General features: G+C 38.6%; 1 protein-coding gene across 2 annotated transcripts in view; it reads left to right on the top strand.

Annotated features, from left to right (window-relative positions):
• Positions 1 to 26,919, top strand: part of PRKG1 (protein kinase cGMP-dependent 1) — a 481,254-nt gene that overhangs the window by 365,710 nt on the left and 88,625 nt on the right. For both annotated transcript variants that reach the window (XM_030487822.1, XM_030487821.2), the window contains exon 7: positions 1,754 to 1,848. In XM_030487822.1, coding sequence (XP_030343682.1) covers positions 1,754 to 1,848 — 95 coding nt within the window. The remainder of the gene's footprint in view (positions 1 to 1,753; positions 1,849 to 26,919) is intronic.

The following is a 26,919-nucleotide window of genomic DNA, read 5'->3' as shown; positions in this document are numbered from 1 at the left end:
AATGCCGGATCATGTGGGTTCTGCATTGACACCATGGCTATTCAAATAGCTCATCACTTTGAACCACATAGAAATCACACTCCCATAATCCCTTAGCACTCATTGCTTTGAATCAGCAGAGGCCTCAGAGAAAAGGTTAAATCTGCATTAAAGTTCCCTTTGTTTTTCCAAAGTATTTTTCATCAGTTACAAATGTTCCTGGCTCATCCATTACATGTTCCCTACCCTCATCTGATCTTCAATGAGTTGCTGCAGAGGTTAAATGTAGTGTGATGTAGACTAAGCGCTCATTAATGGCTCAAACCTACTGATTTTACCATCCATAAAAGAGATGGGAGAAGGTGCAGGCCACAGTTGTATATTTAATAGTGAAATTAAACTGGAGTGTCTCTAAATCTGAAAGGATGTGTCTGACATCCCAGATTTTGTCTTTGTGAATTTGCATATGCAAAAGCTCTGATTAAAACTAAGCAGCCTGAAAAGGAGAAGCAGATGAGAGATTTTCCTGTGCGTATTAGGTACCTCCAGAGAGTTGTTCATCCCAGTGAAATCTGGGACAAACCATGCTTTGGAAATGCTGTCCCTTTCCACTGACCACAGGCAGAGACTGGACAACTAAGTTTATATATGGTTAACGTTGGGAAAGGTGATGCCCACCATGCATTTTTAGCAGAGGCTTGTATTTCACCTGCCTTCTCATACCGTAAGAGGTATGAGTTACCTCTGATAACAGCTGAAAAGGAAGAAATATTTCTCATAGAGGGCCGTTACGTCAAGAACATTCATCTTTCATGGAGCCCTTTGCATCCTTGATATGTCATGCCATCCTCAGCACCCAGCGGGATATCAGGAGCTTTGTCATTACATGGCAGCTGGGATTTATATCCCATGGCACAGGAAGCCAGAGCCAAGGGTCTTCAGATAATCAATTACTGTTTTTCTTCTGAAACAGTTTCAGAAAAGAAAAGGACCCCCCAGCAATAAAAAATCATCACTCACGGATGTGAAGTCATCTTCCTGTTGCTGCAGTGCCAGCTTCTTCATCTTAGGCTTACACTACCCATAGTTTTACAGTGGGTAGAAAGTCTGCTTTCCATCATCAGGAATTGCTTTCTTCTTTCATTGCAAAAATAAAAAAGTAAAAAATAAGATGTTATTTCTCTTTAAACTTCAATGAAAGTACTTGATTTTTACTCCAGCTAGAGTTGTCCCCTACTTGAATTTGATAGAGTAAAAAAGAGAGGAAGCATCTTTCATCCTGTAATGCTCCAAACTGTTTTGTTTCAGTTATGTCTCAATGTAGATTAATTTTGTTATTCTTTCCATTAAGTGAACTTAGTAACACAAGAAATCATGTGAAACAAAGCTAACAGAAACCTATGCCATGTGTGTGTCTGATACGCAGGAAATAGTTGATATCTGTTTCTGCTGCTGACTCCATACAGGCAGTGACTGTGCTTGTGCAGCCAACTCCACATTTAGAGTTAAAACCCTTCAAAACCACACAAATTGCATTTTTGCAAGAGTAGCAGGTACATTAATGGAAAATAACTGTTCATTTTCTTGGATGGTTGGTTGGTGATGTTGAGGGAATAGTGCAGGGCTCTGAAGAGTTATGTGGTTCCCAGAGGAGATATAGACCACAGCTTTTCCTGAGAGATCCAGGAGATGACGAATCTCTCTTTGAACAAACAGATTTTATTTGTTAATTAAAAGTTTTGTGAATGCTGGGGGGGGTTTGGCCTTTCAACAGGTGAATGTTACTCGTGAAGACTCCCCCAGTGAAGATCCAGTCTTTCTCCGTACTCTAGGGAAGGGAGATTGGTTTGGAGAAAAAGCCCTTCAAGGGTAAGTGCTCCTTATGATGTAGCTCTTACATTGCGATAATTTTTCAAGGACTTTTGCAGCCTTCAGAAGGCTCTTACAATTTAGAAAGAGATTTGGAGTGGGTTTATGCATTTGGAGTCAGGAATTGTCACTTGGTGTTGCATGTTGCAAGGAGGATGCACTTTAATGGGGAAATAAAGTCTGTTCTGCAGTTGAGTGGCCAAATGTAGATCTTACTACATTTTGTTTGTAGGCATCAGAATATGGTTTATCTTTGTACTGTCTTCCCTGACCATTCATTTGAAAGTCAAAATGTTTGATGTTTTGTAACTCGGGAGTATTTTTCATGTATGGTAATATAATCATGGTCTTCTTGATAGGGTAGACAGCTGAGGGCAGGGCAGTAGAGGTGGGTTTTAAATTGTCTTATTGTGTATATATATGATTTTGGTGGAGATGGGAATTGTATGTGAGTGACCTGTTCTATATAAACATTTTCCTTTGGGGATGAACTAAAAGAAGAGAAGCTGTAAATCCATATTCAACAGGTGATTATGTAAGAAAAATATGTTTCAATTCCATAGAGAGGAACAAGAACAGGAATAGTAAAACATGCTTTAGGCAGGAATTCGGGGCACCCATTCAACTTAATGAACAAACACTTATCCCATCCTGGATACTTATCTGTGCATAAGAGCTGTTGGCTTCTCTTTGATGCTCTGATAACATTCAGAGCATCCCTCATCAATCCCTCATCAATCAGCCTTCTTCCAAATAGAAGGTGGCAGAACATTTAAAGGCCAAATATCATGTCACTTCATGGCAGCCAAGGAGATGTATCCAGCACAAAACTCGAGTCTTGCCCCTGCAAATCTGTACCTTATTTGTAAAATAATAAGACGGTTAGATAAATATCCTTATTTTGACTACTTTTTAAATACTAAGATGGGTTGAACTGTAATTTTATTTTCCCCCAACAAACATAGGATAGAAGCACTTTTTTCTTAGAGCCTCACAGAAACTTGACTGTTAGAGCTGGTGTGTTTTTAAACCAGCACAAAATATATTGTGGTATCCACTCTAATAGTGAGAGTAGGCAATAGTGTCCCCAACAAAATAATCTTTCAAAAAACACCCATATGGGAAATAAAAAGGATTTCCTACCTTGTATCCCTAAACAGTTCTAGTGACATACAGCAACACCATGATGAGAATTTCGCATCATTTAAAATACAGGATTTTGGCTAACTGGCTCAGACTGAGATTAATTTTCAATAAATACTTTTCTACATCTATTTAAATATTCAGTACGTAGTAACTTTGATCTTCCAAAACTAAATGGAAACTTAATTGAGACTGTGTTCTCAACATGCAAGGGAAGCATAATACTGAGATTTTTTTGCTAGGGAGATGGCGCTCATGAAGAATCATACCTCCAGCTTGCTAGCACACTCATAGTTCTGTAGCTAGATTTAAATTGGATAGTGTAGAAAATATTGTTACATAAAGCATCCAGCAGCTCCGTAAATTGCTAATAAATAAGTATCTTTCAGGACTGTATAAGACATCACTGTTCAGCAACTTGGGAAACATTTAGGATGTTTCTACTACTGTAAAATACAGTTATGGCTGAAAGCTCAAGATAAAATTGAATTTTTAGTGTATTTTCTTTTTCATCTTTGGCTAATTTTTCCAAACGTTACCAGAACTTGCTTAGCAATACTTAATTACATGCTATTAAATCATATTGTGATTTCATATATTTAGGATATAATAAAAACTAAATGACATTTCTTCTTGACAATATAAAATAATAGTTGCAGTATCCGTTCGTGTTGCGCCGCACAGCAGGAGGACAGATAACAAATACCTTCTAGTCCCTCACAGCAATATGTGTACTGACATAAACACTGGGTGATGATATACATTATTCTGTTTTTCGCTCTCGCACCAGATGGCATGTATTATTTCACAATATCCCATTACACATTGGCAGTAACAAATCAAGTCATGAAATGATCAGCCACATCATCTTACAGTAATACTCTTAACCTTCCTGGCTAATTGGTGCTGAGGTAGCAGATGCATAATTTACAGTATAGCAATATATAATTTACAGTGGACTCACAAGCAGGTTTGTTTGGTGATGTTTTCTTAATGGAAAAGAAAACATTTTATAAGGCTGTTTACAGTAATTATTTCTATCAACAGAGAAATAACAATTCATTCAAATAAGCAAAGGAAAATTACTCAATGCAGCTTTGTGGCTCATGTGCAAAAACTAGCTAATAATTACAGTGTGCTGCCATGGTGGCATCACACAGATAAATGCTTGCACAAGAGCATCTGTCTGGACCACACCACATCCTCTTCCAGAGATGTTGTTTTTGGAGCTTCCATCCATCCATCTTACTGGATGGAAAACATGGTTTAGTGTGCAGACAGTCTTACAGGGAATGATGAGAAAAGAAAAGAGGACATAAAAGCAAATTTTTAGGAATATAAGAAAGGATCTTTCTCCCTCAGAAATTGTTTCCCATAGGCCAATTCAAAAGAGGAACAATTTGAGCCGCTGCCTCCTTGCTGTTACATTATATATTCATCATATAGTGCATTTAGATGGACCTGCTGTTTTGGGTGCTATGAGTTTCACCTGGTTTTGAGATCCAAGAGGAGATCCAGACTGTGGGGCAAAAGAGCAGTGGCACATGGGAGAGGGCTAATGTTTTGCAGAGGTGGCGATGGAGCCCACCTGGGTGAGCAGGAAAGGGATTTTGAAAGAAATAGCTGGGATTTTCTGGTGAATACATTGGCTTTTAAAAAAGGGGATCCCTAATCGCTTGGTAGCTTCAAGTCTCCTGGGTAATGGCAAGAGAGGAACAAATTGTGAGAGTAGGCGAGGTTGAAGCTGAGAAATGGTTTGCCTTGATCTCCGCAGTGTGTATAATTTCATGTTTCCATATATAAATATAAATTCTGGGGGTGCATTGTACTGAAAAAGGTTACAGAAATACGGATGCCACACTTTAAGTTACACAAATACATGAAATGGTTTTAGCAAACATATTTTACATATAGTAAGATGAAAATGGCAGATTGTTGTAAGGCTGTTTTACTGTGTTTCTAGGCTTTGAGACGAGTATTCTTAATGCAGTTACCCAGAAGAGGTAGCTGCGTCAGTGTGGCTGGGGTGGACAAAAACAGGGTTATGAAACACAGTTTTATTTTGAAAGCAGCTTTATTTTCTTATTTGGCCATTGAGCTGTCTTTGAAAATACTGAAATTATTTGGTTTTCACTTGGAGTTTGTCATCTTCAGTTGCGTTGATTTATACATCCACGTGGGTGTGTGTTTGTGATGTAATTAAGCCAAAGCAAAACTCATATTCACTTGGCTGTGAACAAAACCATAGCAAGGTGACAGCCAGTTTGAGGAGATGAGGCAGTCTTAGTGACTGGTATAAATTATTTTAGGACAGTGTATGAAAAAGGGAAGCCTTCCTGCCTCCAGGGTCATGGTGTGTTGTCTTGTGGATGGGACCGCTATCAAAATGTGTTTGTGGTGCATAGGGTGAAGAAGAAATTGTGGTCTTTGGGTCGTTCTCTGCAACGGGGACAATTATAGTGATATTTGAGCTACTGTAACAGATTGTGTTATCTTCACAATGATTTGAAAATGATTATGGTAGTACCTGTCTCTCATGGGACACAACAACACATCTTTCTATCAAGAAAATTTGTACTATCTCCTATTTATATCTCCATATCTGGAGGCTTCTGTGTAGTTATTGTCCCAATGTTACAGAAGCTGTCTCTTATAACTCCCAAAAAATCCCTGGGATATGTTTTGTGTGTTGATAATTCACAGGACCAGTGAAACACTATATATCTGTATGGGTAGGAGTGTCAAAAGACAATTTCCTTGCTGACCGTATTTCCTACTTAAAATAGTGTGAATTGCTCTGACAGACGTTGTCATCAGGTATAAGAAAAAAGTAGCAATGCACAGGGAAATATTGGAGCTTTATTTATTCATAAATTAATGGAACTGAATATAATCCCAAAAACTTTTTAAAAGGTCCAGTGACTGATGGCTGAGATAAGAATAAGACATCAATAAATAGGACATTAGAGTATTGGCAATGCTGTCGATTTATTTATTTTTCTAATATATGATTGTTTTCTTTTGCTGCAGCCAGGGATATAACTCAGATTCCAGAATTATCGTTTTTATTATTTCTCTATAAATGCTGCAAGAGCTTCTGGGGTCCCACTCATGCTCCTCTTCTCTGTGCTCTGGGCTTGCTTCTGTGTAGTTGCAATGATGCTGCTGCTAAACTGACCTTTACATTAGTCCTTTTCCCAGATAAGAACCTAAAATTCATTTTTTTCTTTAAAAACTTCATTGCAAAACCTGGAAACCTGTTTAAGTGCCGCACCTTGCTACCGTGCTATCCTATTTCTTGCCACTTCTATCTTATTTCTTACCTTTTTTGTTTCTTTTTTTCCCAGAAATTCTTTTCCCCTGTCGCTCGCTGATACCTTTTGAAGGACTACAGGATTTATTTATTCATTTCAAATTCTGTGAGAATAAGACTGATTCTCTGCACCTAGAAAATGGCTAACTTGGTAGAACATATTTGCATGCTAGCATCTTCAAATATTTTCAGTTTTGTAAGATTCACACACAGTGTCCTGTATACTTCGCAGTCACCTTGCTATCCTGGAAATAAAATGCAAGCTGGAGTGGCTTTTACTTTGTTTTGTTGTTTTTTTTTTTAATTATTTTATTATATATTTTTATAAAATGGATGCACCTTTTCAGACTGGTCTTCACTTTCACAGTAAAACGGTATTTTTTGCACTCCCTTGCTGTCAGATGTTGCCTATTCTTCCTTTTATTTTACACACACAAATTTCTGCTTATTATAAATCACCCGTTAGTAGGTGTCTACCAATTTTTAATTTACTAAATACCCTGTCATATCTGTCATCCCTTGCCATGCCTCTGACCAGTTTGGTCTAGAAAATCTTTTTCAATATCCTTGAGTGAACTTCTCAGTGAACATAAGAGTAATGTTTTATCTTCTTTGGACACTTTCCTCACGATACTGTGCTTCCATTAAAACCTTATCACCTGCTGACCTATTAAACTAATTGTCTTGAATCATCTTGGGAAAAGAAAATGGGATATGGAGGATTGGAAAGGTTATTTCTCTATGACATAGAGGCGGTTGAACAAGTATGTACGTGGCAAACAGGAGTCTTATCTTAGAGTGGCATTGTAAGATATGTATTTTAAAAAAATACATTAAATATATATTTCTGTTTCTCCAGGGAGAAGTAGTAGTTCTGTTGCAATCAGTGTGCTTGGGAAAGAGGCATCCAACCACCAGACTGCTGGGGAAGGGTCTGGGGAGCAGCAAATGGGATCTGTGATGGAAAAGGGATGGGAAAATGAGCTATGTGTTCCTGACTGGGAGAATTATGGAAGGCTTCCACCTACGGCAATTTCTCTTGCTCACAGCCTTGGTACAAAGCTGTTCCTTGCTCACCTGTCATGCCAGGGATCACAATGCAAAGACATTGACTATTCCCATTTCAGCCCAGCTAGGCACAGAGGAAAGAAGATAAAAAAACTAAAACCAGCCATAGTGTAGAAATTCAGTTCAGGATAAAGTAGTTTTCCAGCCAGAAGCCCTATGGAGATGAAGATGTACCTGTAGAGGTGGTGGTCACCATAAAATTAACCCTTTTAACTTTGGCTGATAGGAGAGAGCAAGTTGGGAAGCACTTTTTGTCAGCTGTTGCTAAATAATGAGGCTTCTTTTAAGTGCAGGGTGTTTTGTAGCCCTTTTCCTGCCCCATGCCTTCAATACTGTGTGCATAGCTCATGGACCATTGATGCGACTCATGGCCTCCCAGGACCAGCTGGAATTATTTCATCCATTACATCAGCTGGTTTTTACACTTATTATAAGTGCTGGGTGATTTTAAAAGGTATTTCAGCCATTACGGTGTATTTCCCATCTTCTCCTCCCAGGTAGAACCCTGCCTGTAAAATCAGGTGAGACCTGAGAGGTGGGAGCAGGGGGTGATGGCTGATGGATTTTGACCCATTGCCCCGAAATGCAGGGAATACCAGAAGCTTTTAAAAGGTTTAGAAGAGCTGTTGGCAAACCCCTGAAACAAAACCCTCCTGGAGGCTTTGAAGGATAGGAGCTGAGAAGCCCAGACAGCTGGAAGCAAGGAGGCAAAGTGACACCAGGATGGTAACACCATATGTTTCCCCATGGGGTTGGATTTCTTCCTGCAGGCATCTGGCCCCTGCTTGTGTCAGGAGAGGTGACCAGGTGGACCTTCGGTCTGACTGGTCTCCTAAGGGAACACCATGGCAGTAATTACACCCTACTAAAATGTCTCCTTGTCCTCTCCAGGCTGGCTTCTGGTGTTTGAGTGCCCTGGTCTCAAAGTCCTTAGATAGGGCATCACTCTAGCATAGATGAAGATGTTTTATGATACTGCTGTTGCAAAGTAAATCATGAAATCTTCATCAGGACCTTTGCAATTTGTTTAATTACATTATTGCAAGCACATATTGATTGCTGATGTAGTTGCTTCACTGTCTCCAAATACACATTTTTCACCCTTTATTTCTTCATAAAACACAAGCCAATATTACGATGGCTTGTGCAGAAGCTCATGGCGAGCGTCTTCAGCTGATTACCAAAAGCTCTTGATGATCTAAGAAGTTCCCTGGCAGGGAAGAGGCTCTGAGTTAAGGGACTTGTACAAAGCCTTTTAAAATGAGCTAGCAAGTATGCGCTAGTTGGCATGCTTTAACTCACAAAAGTGTAGTTATGCCTTTGCCACCTAGCAAAAATAAATCTGTTATTTTTAAAGCTGTGTCAACTTCAACCACCCCCTATATAAAAAATGAGAAACAACACAGAGGAACAGAGGAAGATGAATTGACTCAGCGTCCCATCTGGGAGCGCTGTGTTATGACCACCGAAATCAAGGTTGTCTTATGCTTTTCCAACAGGAATGAATTGATATTATTGACTCTTCTTGCCTTAAATAAGAATACAGAATAGATCACGCCAGGTGAAAACAAAAGTCCGTCTAGCCTGGCATCCTATCTTTTGCAGGAACTAGAATCAATTGCTGAAGAATGTTCTGAACCAGAGCTGGTGGTTTTAATAATTTATAATCCTTGGTGGGGTGTCAGGTTACCTTCCAAACATGTGCAAGTGGTTTAAAAATCCACAAACTTCTGTGGCTATTAGTTTCAGGGTTTAAGTGTACAGGATGAGAAGAAATGGTGATTTTATTATGGGTGGTTTTTTGGATGGGCTGTCTGCTCCTCTTAGGAGATGCCTCCAAGTTCTTAGATGTGCAGTGGACTTCTTGATTTGCAGAGCTGAAGAGTCTGTTGTCTGAGACTATAGACATTGCAACAAGCTGTTAAACATGAAGACAAATAATAATTTTTCTTTACTATGTTTACAGTTTCTAGCATCTTAAATGACTTGGTAAGATCTCCTGAGTGCAGTCCTACTTTTTCAACAAGAACCACACTTTTTACAAAAGATATTTGGAACTAGAGTTAACCGACTGCAGCATCTTTCTACATTTTGACAAACAGCTCTTCAGTCAATAATTTGAGGGTTTTTACTAATTTCTGTGCTTGTGATGAAGAAAGCTGATAACATCTTGGTCAAGCAGGTGTTGGTGAACCTTCCCAAAAAGCTATGCAGATTTTCAGATTTGCTCCACATGGCAAGTTACACAGAACTACTCTTCCAAGTTAGAATAAGCAAACAGTTTCTTTAGGCCCAAAGTAATACAGCAAGGAGACCAATTGCAAAAAAAACCAGATCTACAAAGGCTCTTTCAATATCTGTGTTTAGATGATAACTTAAAAAGCTCAAGTAGGGCTGCAGTTAAGCAGTGAGATGATGAACTGGGAGGGGGGGAAGGGGGGTTCTGCCGCTTGATTTTCCCCATTGTTAAATATCTTGCTTCTAAATTTCTTAAATTTCAGGGCAGTTGACTTGGAAATGAGATGCAGCTTTATTTTATAACAATGCCGAACAAAAGCCATTTCAGTCGAGCAACAGTAAACACCACATTCAGAAGGAAAATCAAATTATTATGTACTTAAGCAAGATCAGTGAACACCAGAATTTGAGTCTTTTGTGCCTTATCAATTGCCTGCCTCATGCTGCATTTTGAGCGGCCACTTTGCATTTCACAAGCCTGTTTACATAAAATACATAATCATGAAAATACATCACTTACTGAAGGAATATAGACAGTCGTATTAATAGAAGGCTGGTGCACAAAATATATCTTTTCATTTATTGCCTGAGAGAAAAAGAAAACAAATATCTGGCATTTTATTTCCTCTGTCAAACAAAAGACTTATTTTGGGGAAAATAGCGATTAGACAATAAATTCAAAATTTTATTATTCCTTTTAACAGAGACTCCAGAAATAAAGTTGCTCCAATTTCTACAGGGATGTTATGCTTAGAGCCAACTTCATTACTCAAATGTAGTTAATAAGTAATCAGGTTGTTTTGAGTCTTAAAGATAATAATTGTTATTTTATAAGAGCACAGCTTATTAATAGTTTTGGCTTTTTTACAACTGAATCATAGCCTGGGAACTAAAACTGTGTGTTTGCTTTCCTTTGAAGATGCAGTCCTACAGAGCAAGCACAATATTCCTCCATCTGAGTTTAAAATATATATAAAATTGGGCAACAGGATTGTGCCAGATGGAGGACAGCAGAATTACTGAGGTTTTATAGTTACAAATGTATTTGCTTACACTTACTGCAGTGAATGTCTCTGAGAATTTTTCTGGTGTCTCTTTGCCTTAGCATCATTTCAGAGCTTGAAAGAAACCCTATCGCTAAAATAGGTAATGCATGGGAAATACCACAGGGGTATTGTATTGTTGCTTTTTTATTAGATAACAACGCTGCTAGAGCACTATTCACGTGAAACTATACGTTCTTATTATAAAGTTTTTAAAATAGGACCATTTGGGGAATGTATTTTCTTGTATGAAATGGGATGAGTGAATTTGGTTAGTGATAGAAATTATTTTAGAGGTCAGATCTTGGTAGTTCTTGCTTACTTGAAAGTATATAAAACTGAAATCACAGGGGTTTTTTCTTATTTGGAGGATGTGAAATAACCTGGAAGATAATTTTTGTAGACAATACTTCTACTATGCAAAAGAAAAAACCAAAAAAAACCCCCACCATCCATCCCCCCCAAGGAAACGGTGGGTGGGATTTCCTTGGGGGAATAACAATAACAACAAAACAATAACAACATCCTGCATCTACTTGTAGTATTTTGGGTTTTTTTACGTTCTTAAATAATAGGACCTTTATGTCAACATGTTACTCTCAACAGTAAATGTAGGTGATTGAATCAAAACATTTTATCCTAAAATTTCAAAATTACTATATTTTTGTCAAAATGCTGAAATGCTGGTTTATGACATTTCTAATTAGGAAAAAAAATAAAATTCTATAATCCAAAATATATGTGTTTACAGGGAGATGAGAAAATATCCCTTTAGAAGACCTCCTGAGGAAATCACACATTTTCTCGGGAAAATGCTTCCATTCAAAATATTCGTGATAGCTCTGTTAAGGTTTGTAAGCATTACGTGGAACTGAAAAATACAGCAACGAATTATAATTCTCTTGAGTTCTTAAACAAAAATAAATAACTAAAGATGCCTACTGGGGATGCAGACGCAGAAGTACAAATTACTGACGGGGATGCTGCATGCAAACTCACAGGCTGCCAGCTGCTCTACATAACTACCCATGATGCAGATAAGATAATTCATGTAAGCTAACCCTCAGAGCAGGTTTATAACAATATGCAATCACAGGGGAAAAAAAGAGCAAAAAAATGCTCTACATTTACACAGTTATGCATGCACTTTAACATACAGCCTTGAATGTCATCACATCTAATGGCATTAAAAAAACATGCCTGCTTAGGGCACCTCCTGGGATGGCTGCTTTAATTTATAGACAAACTTACTACAGCATAATGCGATATGGCTCCCCTTCAAATCTCCTTTTTATATCAGGATGCATTTGGTATTGTGTATCAGGCTTGTAACTCCATATAAAATAACTATAATTTATAAATTTTTAGTGCGTAGAAATTGAAGTTTTTTTCTGCAAGGATGCATAGTAGCCTGGTATTGGGATGCAGTGCCCAGTTACGTGTTGACGATTATAAGGCACCATCATAATGTAAAATACTTAATATAAAGCCTTATGATTTAAAAGTAGTAGAACGTTCCTTATAGAAGCATATTAAAACAATTCCACCCCTAAAAATACAGAATAATGTATTTTCATGACTTTCATTTTTCATGCTGAGTAATCTAAATACAAGGGATAGGTCATTTAAATTAGCTAGTGATTTTGACACCTGATGTAGTCATAACATAGTAAATTCGTTCCCCATACTTGGAAGAATAGGTTGGTGCAAGGATGCTGGAGAGGGACTCTTCATCAGAGACTGTAGCAATAGGCCAAGGGGTAATGGGTTTAAACTAAGACAGTGGAAGTTCAGGTTAGATATAAAGAAGAAGTTCTTTACTGTGAGGGTGGTGAGGCACTGGAACAAGTTGCTTACAGACGTGGTAAATGCTCCATCTCTGGCAGTGTTCAAGGCCAGGTTGGACAGAGCCTTGGGTGACATGGTCCAGTGTGAGGTGTCCCTGCCCATGGCAGGGGGGTTGGAACTAGGTTATCATAAGGTCCTTTCCAACCCTAACTATTCTGTGATTCTGTAAGTTTGCATTTAGTACACATTTCTAATAACCTGTTATTTTCTTAATTGTGTTTTCATATTTGGTGTTAGGAACAACACATAATGACTTCTTGATTTAATTTATGTCATCCAGGTTATTCAACAGGGAGAAATGGTCTTCACCGTTATAGACTTGCTATTTTTAAAATTAATTTTCTGTAACATGTCGTCCTTCAAGGACCTAATTCCCTTTGTGAGCTCTCACACCTGTTAGGATCCCAACCTTGATGTTCTCCAGGTTTTGTCACTGGCTACATGTTATCTCCTGCATGTAGCAAACCCTGATGACTTTGTTTTTGGTCATGATAACACAGTAGGTTATGAGTTAAGAAGAATATTGTGTAGCAACACTAAAACTAGATAAATTAGCACTTAAGGAAAGTTGGATGGATTGTATAGTTCTGCAACACCATGAAATAGAATCCTAGAACCATAGAATGGTTTGGATCAGAAGGGACCTTAAAAATCATGTAGTTTCAACTCCCCTACCATGATCAGGGACACCTTCCACTAGACCAGGTTGCTCAAATCCGTGTCTAGCCTAGCTTTGAGCACTGCCAGGGGTGGGACAGCCACAGCTTCTCTGGGCAACTTGATCCAGTGCCCCACCACCTTCACAGTGAAGAACTTCTTCCTGAAAGAAAGGAAAAGTTTAGGAAAATCTGTTATTTATTCCAGGTAGATGACATCAGTCCCTCTGCAGTTATCCACCAATGCCTTAGCCCCATCAGAAAAGGCCACCAGATTTGTCAGGCACAATTTGACCTTAATGAAACTGTGCTGGCCATCACAAATCACCTCCTCATTTTCCATATTTTCAGGAGGATCTGCTCCATGATCTTGCCAGGCACCGGGGTGAGACTGACCAGCCTGTAGTTCTGCAGGTCTTCCTTTTTGACTTTTTTATAAATGGGGGGTATATTTTCCGTTTTCCATTCAGTGGGAACTTCACTGGACTGCCACAGCTTCTCGATTGTGATGGATAATGGCCTGGCCACTTCATCTGCCAGGTCTCTCAGGATTCACAGATGCATCTTATGACGTCTCATGTTCTTGTGCACCTTCACGTTCCTTAGACGGTCTCCAGCCTCATCTTTGTGGTGGACTTGGCAGTCCTGGGGTAAAGGTTGGACTTGATGATCTTAAAGGTCTTTTCCAACCTAGTTGATTCTGTGATTCTTCTACATAGGGCAGTTCTTCATTCTTCCAGCCCCTGCTTTTGCCTTCTGCAACTTGGACAGTGTGGCTGGAGCACTTAATGATTGATGTCCTTTCTAATTTATAGACTTCTGTGCAGAGAGCTGCATATCACACCCAATTTTCCTGGTGGTCAGTTGTTTATAGGTTTACAGGAACAGAGTTACCCTTCAAGGGGTGATTGATCCTATTCTGAAACTCCTTTGCCGTCTGTGCCCTCCAATGCTGCCTGGGACTTGCAGACAGCTGGGCTGGATGGAATCCCAGCATCATGGAGAGCAGCTGAATCCCACTTGGAGGCACTGACTGTATTTCCTTTGGGATTAAGAAAAGAAAAAACCTCTGGGTGGCTGCATATAATAAGTATTACCAGTGGGAATCCTAGTGATGAACATTATTCAGATGATTTTATTCTCCAGAGGTTATTCTCCAGCTAACAGAGATGTTATTCTTCAGATTTTATGTTACGGCTGTCCAGCCATTAAGTAACATAGCTAACTGCCACAGAGAAGCTCAAAATTAAGGATGAAATATTTATAGAACTGGAGCTGTCTATTTGTCTGTATGAATGCCTATTTAATTCTATTTTGTTAGGAACTCTGCAGTATTAAAAGACCATTTTAAGATCACCCTTTTCAAGTAATGCTCATTTAATTTGAAAAGAAGATATCAAAAGTGCAATGTCCTCTTCTATGGCATTTAATTTAAGAATCTGATTGAGCCCAGAGTGTCCAGTTTTGGGTTTTGTGGGTTTTTGTTTCTTCTTTTGCTTGGTTGTTTTGTCTGAGGAATGTGCTAGGTGATGGGCTAAAGTCTCTCCCTGTGGCAGAGCTAGAATATCATTTATACCCAAGAAGCTTCACAGTTGCCTTTCAAAAGCCTGGAGCAAAGAACCTGAGGCCCTCATGCAAACCTACACCTTGTCCCCTGAGCGGTGGACTGCTTCAGGGGGCACTTCTGCAATTAATTTTCACAACCCGGAGTCTTGCTTCCAGTGCCATCCCAAGCTGGCTAATAAACTGCAGAAAGAAATCACAGCTGCATAGGCATTTAATAATAACTGACCGGAGTAATTGCCTTTGTGTAGCTCGTGCTGTGTCACCCTGAAACATGAATTGGCATTGACATCTGCAAAGCATCACTCAACAAGAAATGTCAACCTGGTAGCAATGCAGAGATAAGCCCAATTGTTTTTTTCCATCCACCTTTTTAGCTGGCTTTTAGCTTTTTTCATGGCTTTGTTATAGAGTGGAACGCTTTTCACTTTGAGTGGGTCTGTCTGGGAGAGTAAACAAGTGCTGGATGCATTAGCAGCGGGAGTTGTGCTTGTGTGTCCGGCAAACTGGTGATAACAAATTAATTCTTAATTTGAGTTGAGCACACCTTAGTAAGGTATGAGCACAGCATGACAAACTTTACCTCGGCTGGCAACTTGGTAATCTCTCCAGAGACATGAGATGTGATGCCCACCCATTATGAAAATGGCTATATTGTCAGAGCAGATGCACATCAGGGCTGGGTGATGGGTGCAGGATGTCTAGACCAAGTCTGCTTTTCTCCTTGTTATCTTGCCTACCTAAGTACAAGGAGTTTCATAGGTGGTATACTGTTGATATACTGTATATATTTCCAGTTCTTGACAGTCATCAGTCTACTAGACCCTTGCTTTGAATTTAATTATTATTAACATCAATTTTGAGTCTTAGAATAGATCTTTTCCTTGGCAGAGGGGCTGTTTATGCTGGCAATGGCAAATCAGGCTCTAATGGCTCCATTTTCAGTTATAGCCTCTGAACGTATAAGTTGCATTGACTGTTGATGCAAATGATACAGTTGAACTTTGGAGTACTCAGCACGTTAAAGGAAATATGTGTTGTCCCGTCCTGTCCCCGTGGGTGTTGCTGGGGCTCTGAAAGGAGAGCTGGGGTCAGCTTCACCCCTGGGATCTCGGAGACAACTAGCCTGGCTGGAAATATCACCCGGAAATATCACCTGTTTTAACATTTAAAAATAAATAGATTGTGTTATCACTAAACAAAGTAAGGTCTTATTTTAGGCAAAGTTGCAATCTGAGCATAGCTTTTGCAAGACGCAGAAGCATTCCCATTACAGCACTGGGACTTCATGTCCAAAGCTTGTGTTACCTTTATGTTTGGCTCCCATAACATATGTCAGAGAGATGATTTTTTGAAATGTTTTTTCTATTAGGAAAGTCTGTTATTTATTTACAAATCTGTGATTTGTAACATCAATGTGGATCTTCACCTAAGAAAGCTGTTTACTTAACACAAGATTGAGGTTGTTATATGCAGAATTGTTTAGGAGTGCTCCTTATGGGTGCTTAATGACCTACGAACATTTTATTAGGCTGAACCATGTTATCACTGACCCTCAGAAACTTTGTCTAAGGCTCAAGCTTTTATGTTTTAGATCAAATTTAACCAGGGAATGAGCTATAGCTGTGCCAGTTGCGTGGACAGTGTGTGAACTGGCCTAACCCCATGGCTGGAATGGGAGCAGTGCTGGCAAGCTCCAGTCTAACTGTCACAACTGAGATATTGCAAACCCTGTGAACAGGGCTTAAATGAAGGTTTATTCTTAGGGCACTCCACAGCATCCTAGTAGACAATATTTTTTTTTCCCAAAGAGCACCTTTGATGGATAGCGGTGGTAGATAAGGGAAGAGCGACTGACATCATCTACCTTATCCCTCACCAGATGAGCACATTTTCATCTCCTCAGTCACAGAGATATGAACTGCTACCCCGTTCTCCTTTCTTTTTTACCACTAATGCTATTTATTGTATTGAAAGCTGTTCTTCCAGAATTACAGCATCACCAACTCATGATTTAAGCTGGGAGGGACTTGCAGAGGGCATCTGGTACAACTCCGTGCTCAAAAGAAGTCTAATTAGAGCAGGTTGCTCAGGGCCGTGCCCAAATGCATGTCCAAACATTAACCTAAGGTGGTTTTTCTTTTTCATTTCTTTTCTTGATTGCTTTGACCAGGACCCATTTATTTGCGTCCTGGCTCTTCTGCTTTCTTGCCTCAAACACCAATTCTTCATCTTTGCTTTCATGACTTGACCCCGTCTGACCTTTTCTGGTAGTCACTAGTGTTTTTGGCATCTAAGGCCCGCTTATTATGCTTGTCTAAAAAGTACCTTCGTGCTTCCTTCTGATGCCTCTCAGCCTGCAGAGAGTTCCCTGTAAAGACCCACAAAGGGGCCAGGCTTCACTCCTCCTTTGAGCTCATCTTTACTACCGTGTGTGTGAAGCCATTTCCCAGTAGAGTTCTAGCAATGTGCTAAGATCACTTCTTGTCATTCTGAGCCATTATATACATCTTTCTTCTACATATTTTCTTCTGTTCCTCACCAGCCAGCCACTTTCTCTTGGCCTTAAGCTGAAGTGTAGATTTTAGTGCCAACATAATAAATAGTTCCTGCCATAGTTAGGAAATATACAGGTCTTCACCACTGGACAGCAGGTTAGTCATCATTTGTCCTGAGTGCTATTTTAATTTCCCATTCCATACTGTAATTTTAGATATAAGATGTTTGGGAACTTTACAAAGAAGTTGTCTTAAACTGTCCAATAACACGAGTCTTGTACTTTTTTTTTTTTTCCTTTGAAACAGAGAGCACAAACTAGTGAAAAGTAAACAAAAGCAGCAAGAGGGGCTAAGCATTAAGTAGGGATAGAGGGATGATGGGTTTGTTGGCTTGACTTTGTTCTCTTGGGTCCAAACCTACTTTATATTTTACTAGCGGGTTGTTCGGGTTTCTTTAATATTGTCTGTGCTGATGTCACAAAGAAGTCCTTTTAAATTTCTTCCAAATTAAACCATCTATTCTCTTACGTAACTTAAGTGTTGAGGTGCCCAAGTCAGCTCTGAATTGAAGAATCTGTAACATTGGCAAAAGCCCCATGATAATCTAGCTAAAAATCTACAAAAGCATTACTTTGAGGATAACCTTATTTTTAATTCTTTAATATCTTTTGCAATACCTGAGTGACTTTTGCATCATGCTGTGATAGAGATGGTGATGTGAAGTATGTAGATGAGCTTCTTCTGGTCTTGGGTTATAACCTTCAAAAACATTTTTAGTCTTCTACAACTGAATAGGTTGGGTCACATTTAACCCAAAGGGGGAAAACAAACAAGCTGAAATTAGGTCAGGAAGAGGGAAATGTGTAAGGCTCCTTGCCAAGGAATTGCTTTTATTGACTGAAGACGTACAGCTCCTTCGTGCCAGGCTGGTGTGCAGCTCCAGCCTAGAACCAGCTACTGTACACACTTGATTGCAGAAGTGGTCAGGAGTGTCTTCTCATCTCTGCACTGAAAGGACAGGAATTAAGCAAGGTAAAAATCGATGCAAATATTTAGAAGTTAAAAGGAGCAGTGTGTATGCATCAGTCCATAAAGTCTGTCTGAAAGACAGAAATTACGCACAAGCTTTTTATGCAAAAACTGTAAAGTAAATCTTTCTGGAAGATTTATATGTGTTGGAAGATAATATGTGTTGCCCATTGCATCTGCCGATGAAGACTCCCCTGTGATTTTAACAACTGGAAGAAAATATGTGTTGCCCATTGCATCTGCCGATGAAGACTTCCCTGTGATTTTAATATCTTGACCTTGGACATTTTGAAATTTCCTCTAGTAATGGCTGAAACTTTGCAAAGGGAGATGGAATTAATTTTAAACTCAATATTATTCTGTTATAAAGGCGGGTATTTCCAACATCTTATGTTACCACAGGTTAATGTAGCACTTTTAAAGATGACTCTAGTTGTGATTTTCTCTCCTATCTTGCATCTGAAAACCTCATCTAAAATTCTCCTAGTGTTCTCTTGAAGCTTTCCTTGACTGTATTTGCCTTAAGGAAAACTGAGAAATGGCATAAAAAGGCATTTGGTTCTTGTTGTTCAGGTGACTTAGAGCTTGTACCATGGTTTTTAGCAGTTCTTAGTGCCAGAGTGAAAGTCTGTTTTACTCTAGAAAGTGACCCTTTTATTACACAATTCTTAACAATGACTTGAATTTAATGGAGAGAAGGGAGAATCATGTACGGGAGATAGACAAAAACCAGATGAACGTTGGCTGAAAGGAAGCTCTGAGTGTCTCTTCTCTGATCTCCTGCTTGATGCTAGAGCAAATTCATCATTGCCTTGTCCAGCCTAATCTTGAAGATCTTCAAGGACAGAGCATAGGTCACCAGCTGACCTGTTGCACTGCTGTAAGTTTTTCTTAAGTTTTCCATCATGTCCAACCTAAACTTCCTACATGACAACATGTGGCTGCTGCTTTAAAAACAATCTGGGGGAAAAAATAGCAACAGAAGTAATTTAAACCAAACAGTCTGGCATTGAACATGGATTATTGCAGCTATTTGCTTCAAAAAGCTATTGAGCCCAGCGTCTTATTGTAATGAATATGTCTAATCTGCATGGGTTTTGGGGAGGTCCACAAGAGCAAAGGAGTTAATCCATATGCGTATTTTTCAATCTTGCATCATGTGTCCTTTCAGGACAGGTTTCTAGAGACTTGGAGAAAGACTGAAATAATTTGGCAGTTTAGAGAAATCTATCTACCTAGGAGAGCAGAAAATCTTTTGGACACTGGGAAAGACTGCGCCTTTTGTGCTGTTGGTTTATTACCCTGATGCTACAAAGAATTTAGGAAAGATTTAGATTTTAAACTAAATCCCTGGTGTGTATCCTTGAGCAATGTCTGATGTTTTACTGATAAGGATATCGCCTCTCTAAGCAGGGCATCTCAGAGGAGTGCAAGCACATTTAGAAAATATTTTATCATTTTAAAACTGTTCATGAAAGACTTAAAGTATTGTAGTTACCCTTATAGCCTTATTTTTCCCTTTTTTTCCCTTTTATTGCTGTAGAACATATCTTTCCCATGTGGAGATTCCAGATTAAGGATAGTGAGAATGTGGAAGGGAAGTATTTTAATTGTCAAGAGCTTTGATTTAGTGATGAGACACTGACACTGTGACACTGTGTTCCTCCCAGTGCTCAGGAGAAGCACTGGACCACTTCACATTTTGTGCATCTTCATTTTCCATCCAGGCTCAAGATGTTATTAGTACCCAAGGCCTGAGAGATGAGTCAACCACTGGAGAAGGGACTTTATTTCAGACCGCTAAGCCCCACAATTTTCACAAATTCTATTGCTGATACTCCCCAACAACTGCAGAAGTCCTCAGTTAACCTGTGATGTTGGTGATAGTTTTGTTGGTAATATTTGCATACTCAAATGGCTACAGTGTTTCTAAATTATGTGCACTTTATGGCTGTACTTTCCAATATTAGTTCATCTCTTTTGCTTTTCTAGCTGAAGAGAATATTTGAATATATATGAGTAAGTTCCCTGTCATTTCTAAAAACACAAGGGGAAGGCACTCATGTTTACTTGAAAAATGTTGCTCGTGCAAAGATGAGCAAGTCACCATGTTCAGGGAATCAGTCAAAATATGTGCCAGTAACCATATGGGAATCCAGCCGGCTGGATTTGTCTCTTTAAGAATCCTGTGCCAGCAACTTGACAGGTTTCTCATCTTCTCAAACTCATTTAGGATGTTCAAAATCTGGATTATTTCTGCACAGCACTGGTCTGCCACATAGGCAAACCTTTGCATTTCAGATTTAGCTGGGATTAAAAAAATACACTGTTCTCAGAGGTTGTTTTTCATGAACAGCAGATCTAACTTAATAATTCAAAATGTTAAAACTGTATCAAAGGATGGTATTTATTCATCTTGGTAAGCACAGTTTAGTGGATAATGTTATACATGATCAAATCCACTATACTGGATTTCATGTATTCATAAAATACATCAGCATGTATTTTATCTCTTTATTATGAGCATGTGGAGAGATTTATGAGATTTTGAGAATAATATGGTTACTTGTCTTCACAGAGAGCAGCAGGAGCATGGTCTTATCCAACACTCCAACCACAAATGAAGAGCCCAGTTTGTAAGAGGCAGGTTATTGATGTGCACAGAGTTTTAAATGGAGGTGGCATGTTTGATTATAGGCTTTGATAAGGCTTTGCTAGAATTCATTTGCCAGTAACATTGCAAACTTTTGTTAATTACTGCTCGGACTCTTTGCAAATGTTCCCTCCTAACCTAATCTGTGGTGGTTTATGGCTTTTATATGGCATCATCTGCAGTGAGTCAGGACCTGCTGGGGAAGGATACACTCCAAGAGATATGGTTTAACTAGGGCACGCTTTCATTAGTTTACTTATCTCGAATCAGGCAGTAACTCATCACTTGCAGGTCATGTAATTTTTTTTCAGTCCCCTCTCCATTTCTAGTCCTAAGTGTCTCTTGCAGGAGCTGTAGGGACTTACAAGAGGCAGGTCATGGGCACAGGTTTCTCATCTTCTCAAATAATCAGAGTGCAAGTGGGCTACACTGAGCACATATACATGGTATATATGCTCACCAAAGGCTGAAGCACCTCAGTTTTCTCCATGTCCTTCCTTGCCCAAGGATATGCTGCTTATCCAATTTAGTTGTCCTTTCCCACCTCCCTGTTTTCCTTCTCTTCTCCATATGCTGGTAGGTTGTAAGCCTTCATTGCCAGCTTTGTCCATTTTCAATGGAAAAAATGGTATAAGAAGGTTCCCACACTCATTCCTAGAACAAAATACACAGATTAATTGAAATGAGCTTTCGTTGCTTTTGCAGATATTGAAGCAACATGTTTCTTCCCCAGGTCCAGAAGAACATACACAGGTGGTCACTGATCCTTAAGTTTTCAGCTGTAGAGGCATCATGTGGCTTGTCCATTTTTCTTTGCTTTTCCAATTTTCATTTACAAAATTAAAAGCTATTTTGTGCATGTCTTTTCCATGTCGTAGCCAGAACAAGAGGAGGTGTTAAGAGTTTGTTGTTTTCTCTGCTTTAGCAGGTCCTTTCTTTTCCTGCAAGCAATAGGTCTCTTCTGATGACAGTTTGGCCTGAGTAACCTGTAAAGAGCCAGGCACATAAAAAAATCCTGTGATTTTATTAAAATTAAATATTGTATTAGTTTTTATTTATTTAAATAACTTAAACAAGGAAAATCTAAACAGAAACCTCAAGTTCCTAATATGTTTAATTCTGTACAAGTTACTTAGAAGAGCATCTGTTTTCATTAGCTAGACTTTGAACTCAGATATTATTCATGCTATTTAACGGGATGAAATTCTGCTTATTAACATGTTTTGGAAATTAATTGGTTTACTAATAATAGGGCTTTGTTTCCTCCAAACTCTTTGATTCTTTAATAAGGATAAAATATCAATATACCCCAAAGTGAAGTAATTATTTGAGAGAGTTTGAGGTTTTTTCTATTCCCTGTTTGTGTTTATCTCTAGTGAATTATTAAATAATGTGCTAAAGTGCAGCTTTTGAGTCCTTCCTGGTGAAAATGGGTCAAACCATTTCATGTAGTTCTGTATGCTGAATTCTGTTGCTGCTGCTCTGCAAATTACTTTCCTGCAAGTAATCTTTGCATAATTGTGTGGTTTGTTGCTTCTTACTTTTCAAGATACTTTCATAGTGTTACCTGTTGTTTTTTTTTAAAGGTAAAAAACTTAGAAAAGCAACAAAAACATGCATGCGTAGATACATAAACGTAGTCATCTTGGTACATATGAAACAGATTATACTTTTCAGAACTTACTAAAAAGTGGCACCTACTCTGTTCAACTGAAACATTGTTTATTTTGAGGAAATCTGTATGTAATTAAATAGTTTCCTCTTTAACTGTACACATTTTTTGGTCTTTCAGCTTCTGCCTTGGTGTTATCTCATCAAGGCTGGTAAATACATACCTTATAAAGAGTAGGTCCGCAAGGCTCTAGTTTCTAGAACTCTTCTGATTTGCCCACGATTTAATGGAATTGTGCTTGAATGTGATAATCAATATTTAATATATCTTAAAGACACTCTTGTTACCCACTGGCTGATTAAAATAGTAAGGTATTGTGTGTGGTAGGGTACTAGTGCACTTGTTTCTAACGAAAAAATTGATAATTTCATACCTCTGGGTTGTTTCACATAGGGAATATTATTAATTAGTTGCTAGTGAGATACTAGTTCATTACAATGATTCAGAATAAATTTGTAAGACTAATTGGTTTAAATCATTAATAGATTTGACAAGCAAGCAGGTATTAACATCCTACCAGCAGAATTATGTCACTCAAGATTCTGCTTTAGCCTTTCATTTCACCAATACTGAACTGAAGCCACATTACCTACAAAAATAACATTATTGATTCCTATAGAGAACGGTGTTTGCTATTCTCTGTCTTTCTTGTCTTCTGAAAAAAATGTACCAAATCATACAAATATTATTTAGTGATCCTGATGGAGTGAGTCCACTGGAAATGGTTTTCCCATCAGCAAAGGATGATTTCTAAGAATTGTTGCCATCTCAGATCTGGGAAACATGCTCCTGTAGGCCTGTCAACAGCTCTAGTTGTTGTTGATGGATACTGCTGCATTGTGGATGGTGGAATATAGTGAAATTTGGCATCTTTGCCTAATGCTCTACCAACTACAAGACTGACAAGCATTCTGTGATGAATATGGGTGATTTAAGAAAAATCAAGATGGCCAAAAAACGCTAAGAAATTTCGATTGGCTGCTTCTTTGGATCCCTTGTGTCTCTTGTATTTTGCCTTTTAGTGCAAAATGTGCCTTTTTTTGCCATGCTGGCTCTGTACAGTGATGGAGAAGCAGAAAAAAAGTGCAATAATATGAAACTAAAACTGGTGAAGATTTGAAAGGGGTAAAAAAGATGGAATGGGTGGAAAAAAAGAACCATTGCAAACATATGTAGAGGAAGTCTTTATAACTGTTGCTTTACAAAAAGAGTAAGGGACACTGCAGGGATTCACTTACTTACCTTTAGTCTTTTTCTGTGGGACCTAAGATTTCTTATCAACTGGTTTTCTTTTTCACTTAGTATGTGTTTCTGCTATGGGGTAAGTGAAACAGGGCTCAGCTTGTGATACTCATTTTAGAGTATGGCCCAAGGACTTAAAATAACCCCAGCTCCCAGTTTGAACACAATGTCAAATGCAAGCACATTCAAAGAATAGTAAATAAAAGCCATTGACAAATATTTTATGTTTAATTTACTGCTTGTAAGCACAAAATAATATAATGTTGTGTCATGGATTTTTCTCTAAAAAACCCCCGAAACCTACATACTTTTTAAAAAATGTCTTTGAATTAAAAAAAAAAACAAAAAAACAAGTGTTGACCTAAGGATGCCTTTATTTTGCCTACATTAGGCTACTGTGAATCCTTCCTTGAAATATGCATGTGAAAATTTAATACTTGGGGAAGGCAATAATTTATATATAAACTTTGCTATGTCACAAATTTACCAGAATTTCACATCTTTAGAAAATTAATTGAGCATAAATTGCCTTCCCATAGAGACACTGACATCCCGAGAACACCTAGTGGTACTATTACTGCCAAACAAGAAAGATCTGTATTGTGAATATTAATACAAGAAAACTTAGAAAGAAATGTAATTCTTGATTTCCAGATGACTTTCGCAGACTATGTACACTGCTTTATTCAAAAGCCATCGCTATAATTCAGCCGTAGACCTTATTTCTGTAGAGCTGGTGAAAGGCCTGGAGCACAAGTCTTATGAGGAACGGCTGAGGGAACTGGGGTTGTTTAGTCTGGAGAAGAGAAGGCTCAGGGGGGACCTTATCGCTCTCTGCAACTGCCTGAAAGGAGGTTGCAGTGAGGTGGGGGCGGGTCTCTTCTCCCCAGTAACAAGCGATAGGACAAGAGGTAACAGCCTCAAGCTGGACCAGAGGAGGTTTAGATTGGATATTAGGAACAATTTCTTCACCAAAAGGGTGGTCAGTTATTGGAACAGGCTGCCCAGGGCAGTGGTGGAATCACCATCCCTGGAAGTGTTCAAAAATGTGTAGATGAGGCCCTTAGTGACATGGTTTAGTGGTGAACTTGGCAGTCCTGGGCTAAAGGTTGGACTTGATGATCTTAAATGTCTTTTCCAACCCCGTTGATTCTATGATTCTATGTTAAGATTTCTGGGCTTGCAACTGCTCTGATAACTGCAGGTAAGATGAAAGTTGTGGGTAGATTACAAAAAAAAAAAAAGTAATACCCCATTCTTGATCACTAATGCAGGGTTTGTATTTTGTGGTTATAGAAGATGACATAGGCCACAATACAGTAAAACACTACAAAGTAATCCCTGTCATAATCATTTTGTAAAGCGTATGTGAGTTATGAAAAGTGGTACCCATAAATTACAAGTATAGCCGATTTAAAATTCTGCTGCTGTTGGCTGGCATTTGAGCTGAATAATGATCGTAGGGAAGAAATTCCAGGTAATCTTTCTGTTACTGTTTGAGTGATATAAAAAGGTTTCTTTTTCTTGTTCTGTAGATATTATTACTAACCCAATGGCTTTTAAGCAACTTGATGTGACAACAAACAAGCAAAACCCCAGTGTTTTGTTTTAGATACTGTAAATTTTCTTTTTAGTGGGATTTATGTACAAATTCTAATCCTACCTAAGCTTTCTCTCTTTCTGGCACTGGGTATGGTTTTCTTTGTATATATTTAGGAAAAACGCAGTTCAATGTTATATCAATTAAAAGTGGTTGGAAGCCAATCTGCTTCAATGTTTTTGATCATTTTATTTAAGCTTTGACTCATATTTCTTCTTCAACCAGGCATTATTTAAAAACCTTTTAATCCCTTATCAAAATTCAATAAGAGATTACCTATTTTAACATTTGAAGTGGTTTAGTGCAAACCCAGAGAGGCACTTCAGCCCGCCAGAGATGGGGCTTGGACTCATATTGGTTGCATCCTTGGGGGCAAGTCAGTCAGGTCTCAAAGTGTTAGAATTTATGGTTTGATTTTAGGTCCATCTATAATTTGAAATTCAGATTTTAATTAGAAATACAATACGTAGAGGGGCATGTCTGCCTCACCAAAAGAGTATTATCTTAACTGATTTATTTGGAGACTTTTAATGTACTAGGGCTGTTGCACAGAACTGTGATGTACAGAGGGTTTTGTTCCAGATGAAGCTGGTAATGGTCCAGTAAATTGTACATGGACTAGAGGGTTCAGAAGCTAGAGAAGGGCTGCAGTCCTGCCATGCGATACCTTTGCACACTGGATATGTGAAGGAAGGGGAGAACTGAGAACATCTGCACTTGCTTGTACTTCCTGATGCAAGTCGTTCTGCTGTTTCCCATGTTAAACAGCCTTGTATTCAAACACGATATTGGGATTCATCACAATTTATTCTTACATATTTGCTTGGCTGATATAAATTATAAAAGAAGGAGAAAGTTTCTTGGAGAGTCATAATGGCTTTTAATTATGGCTATAGTAATTGCTTAGTTTCTATTGTGCATTCACCGGTGCTGGCTGCTGAATCTTCCACCTTGATATTGATGTGTTTATCTGCATGTGTCATAAAAATCTCACTCATAAAAAGTTAGATAAAACTCATATAAAGTCATATAAAACTATCTGTCAAAGCAATAAAATCCATCGTGTCAGGGTGGTATATGTACACCCAGAAGAAGACTGGCCATTCTGCAGTACAAAAGAGCTGATATAACATCATGCTTTTGAGGCCAGCAATAAAATACTTCTTGTTGAGGTTGTTCAAAGCAGTAGCAATATTCAACGCACCGCCGTCGGTAGGAGACAAGGCCAGGAATAAGGGTCCATCAGTTTTCTCCTGGGAATATGCTAGGTGACAATCCTAATTGCTCTCTTCACACTTATATCATACTCCCTGCAGCATAATTTCCTGTAGGTCAGAGAAGTGCCACCCCCACTGGTGCCTGAAACAAATTAATTTCTTTCCATGTCAGTTTTATTCCTTGGGTAGCATTCGCACAGCAGCAGAGAAGAGCTGCTCACTGGCACTGTTTGTAATTCTCTTAGACACGTTGGTTGTAAAACTTAAAGAGTATTTTTAATAAAAAAC

The sequence above is a fragment of the Strigops habroptila genome, chromosome 5 (genome assembly GCF_004027225.2).
Source record: "Strigops habroptila isolate Jane chromosome 5, bStrHab1.2.pri, whole genome shotgun sequence".
Classification (NCBI taxonomy): Eukaryota; Metazoa; Chordata; class Aves; order Psittaciformes; family Psittacidae; genus Strigops; species Strigops habroptila.
This window is presented reverse-complemented; position numbering and strand designations above follow the sequence as displayed.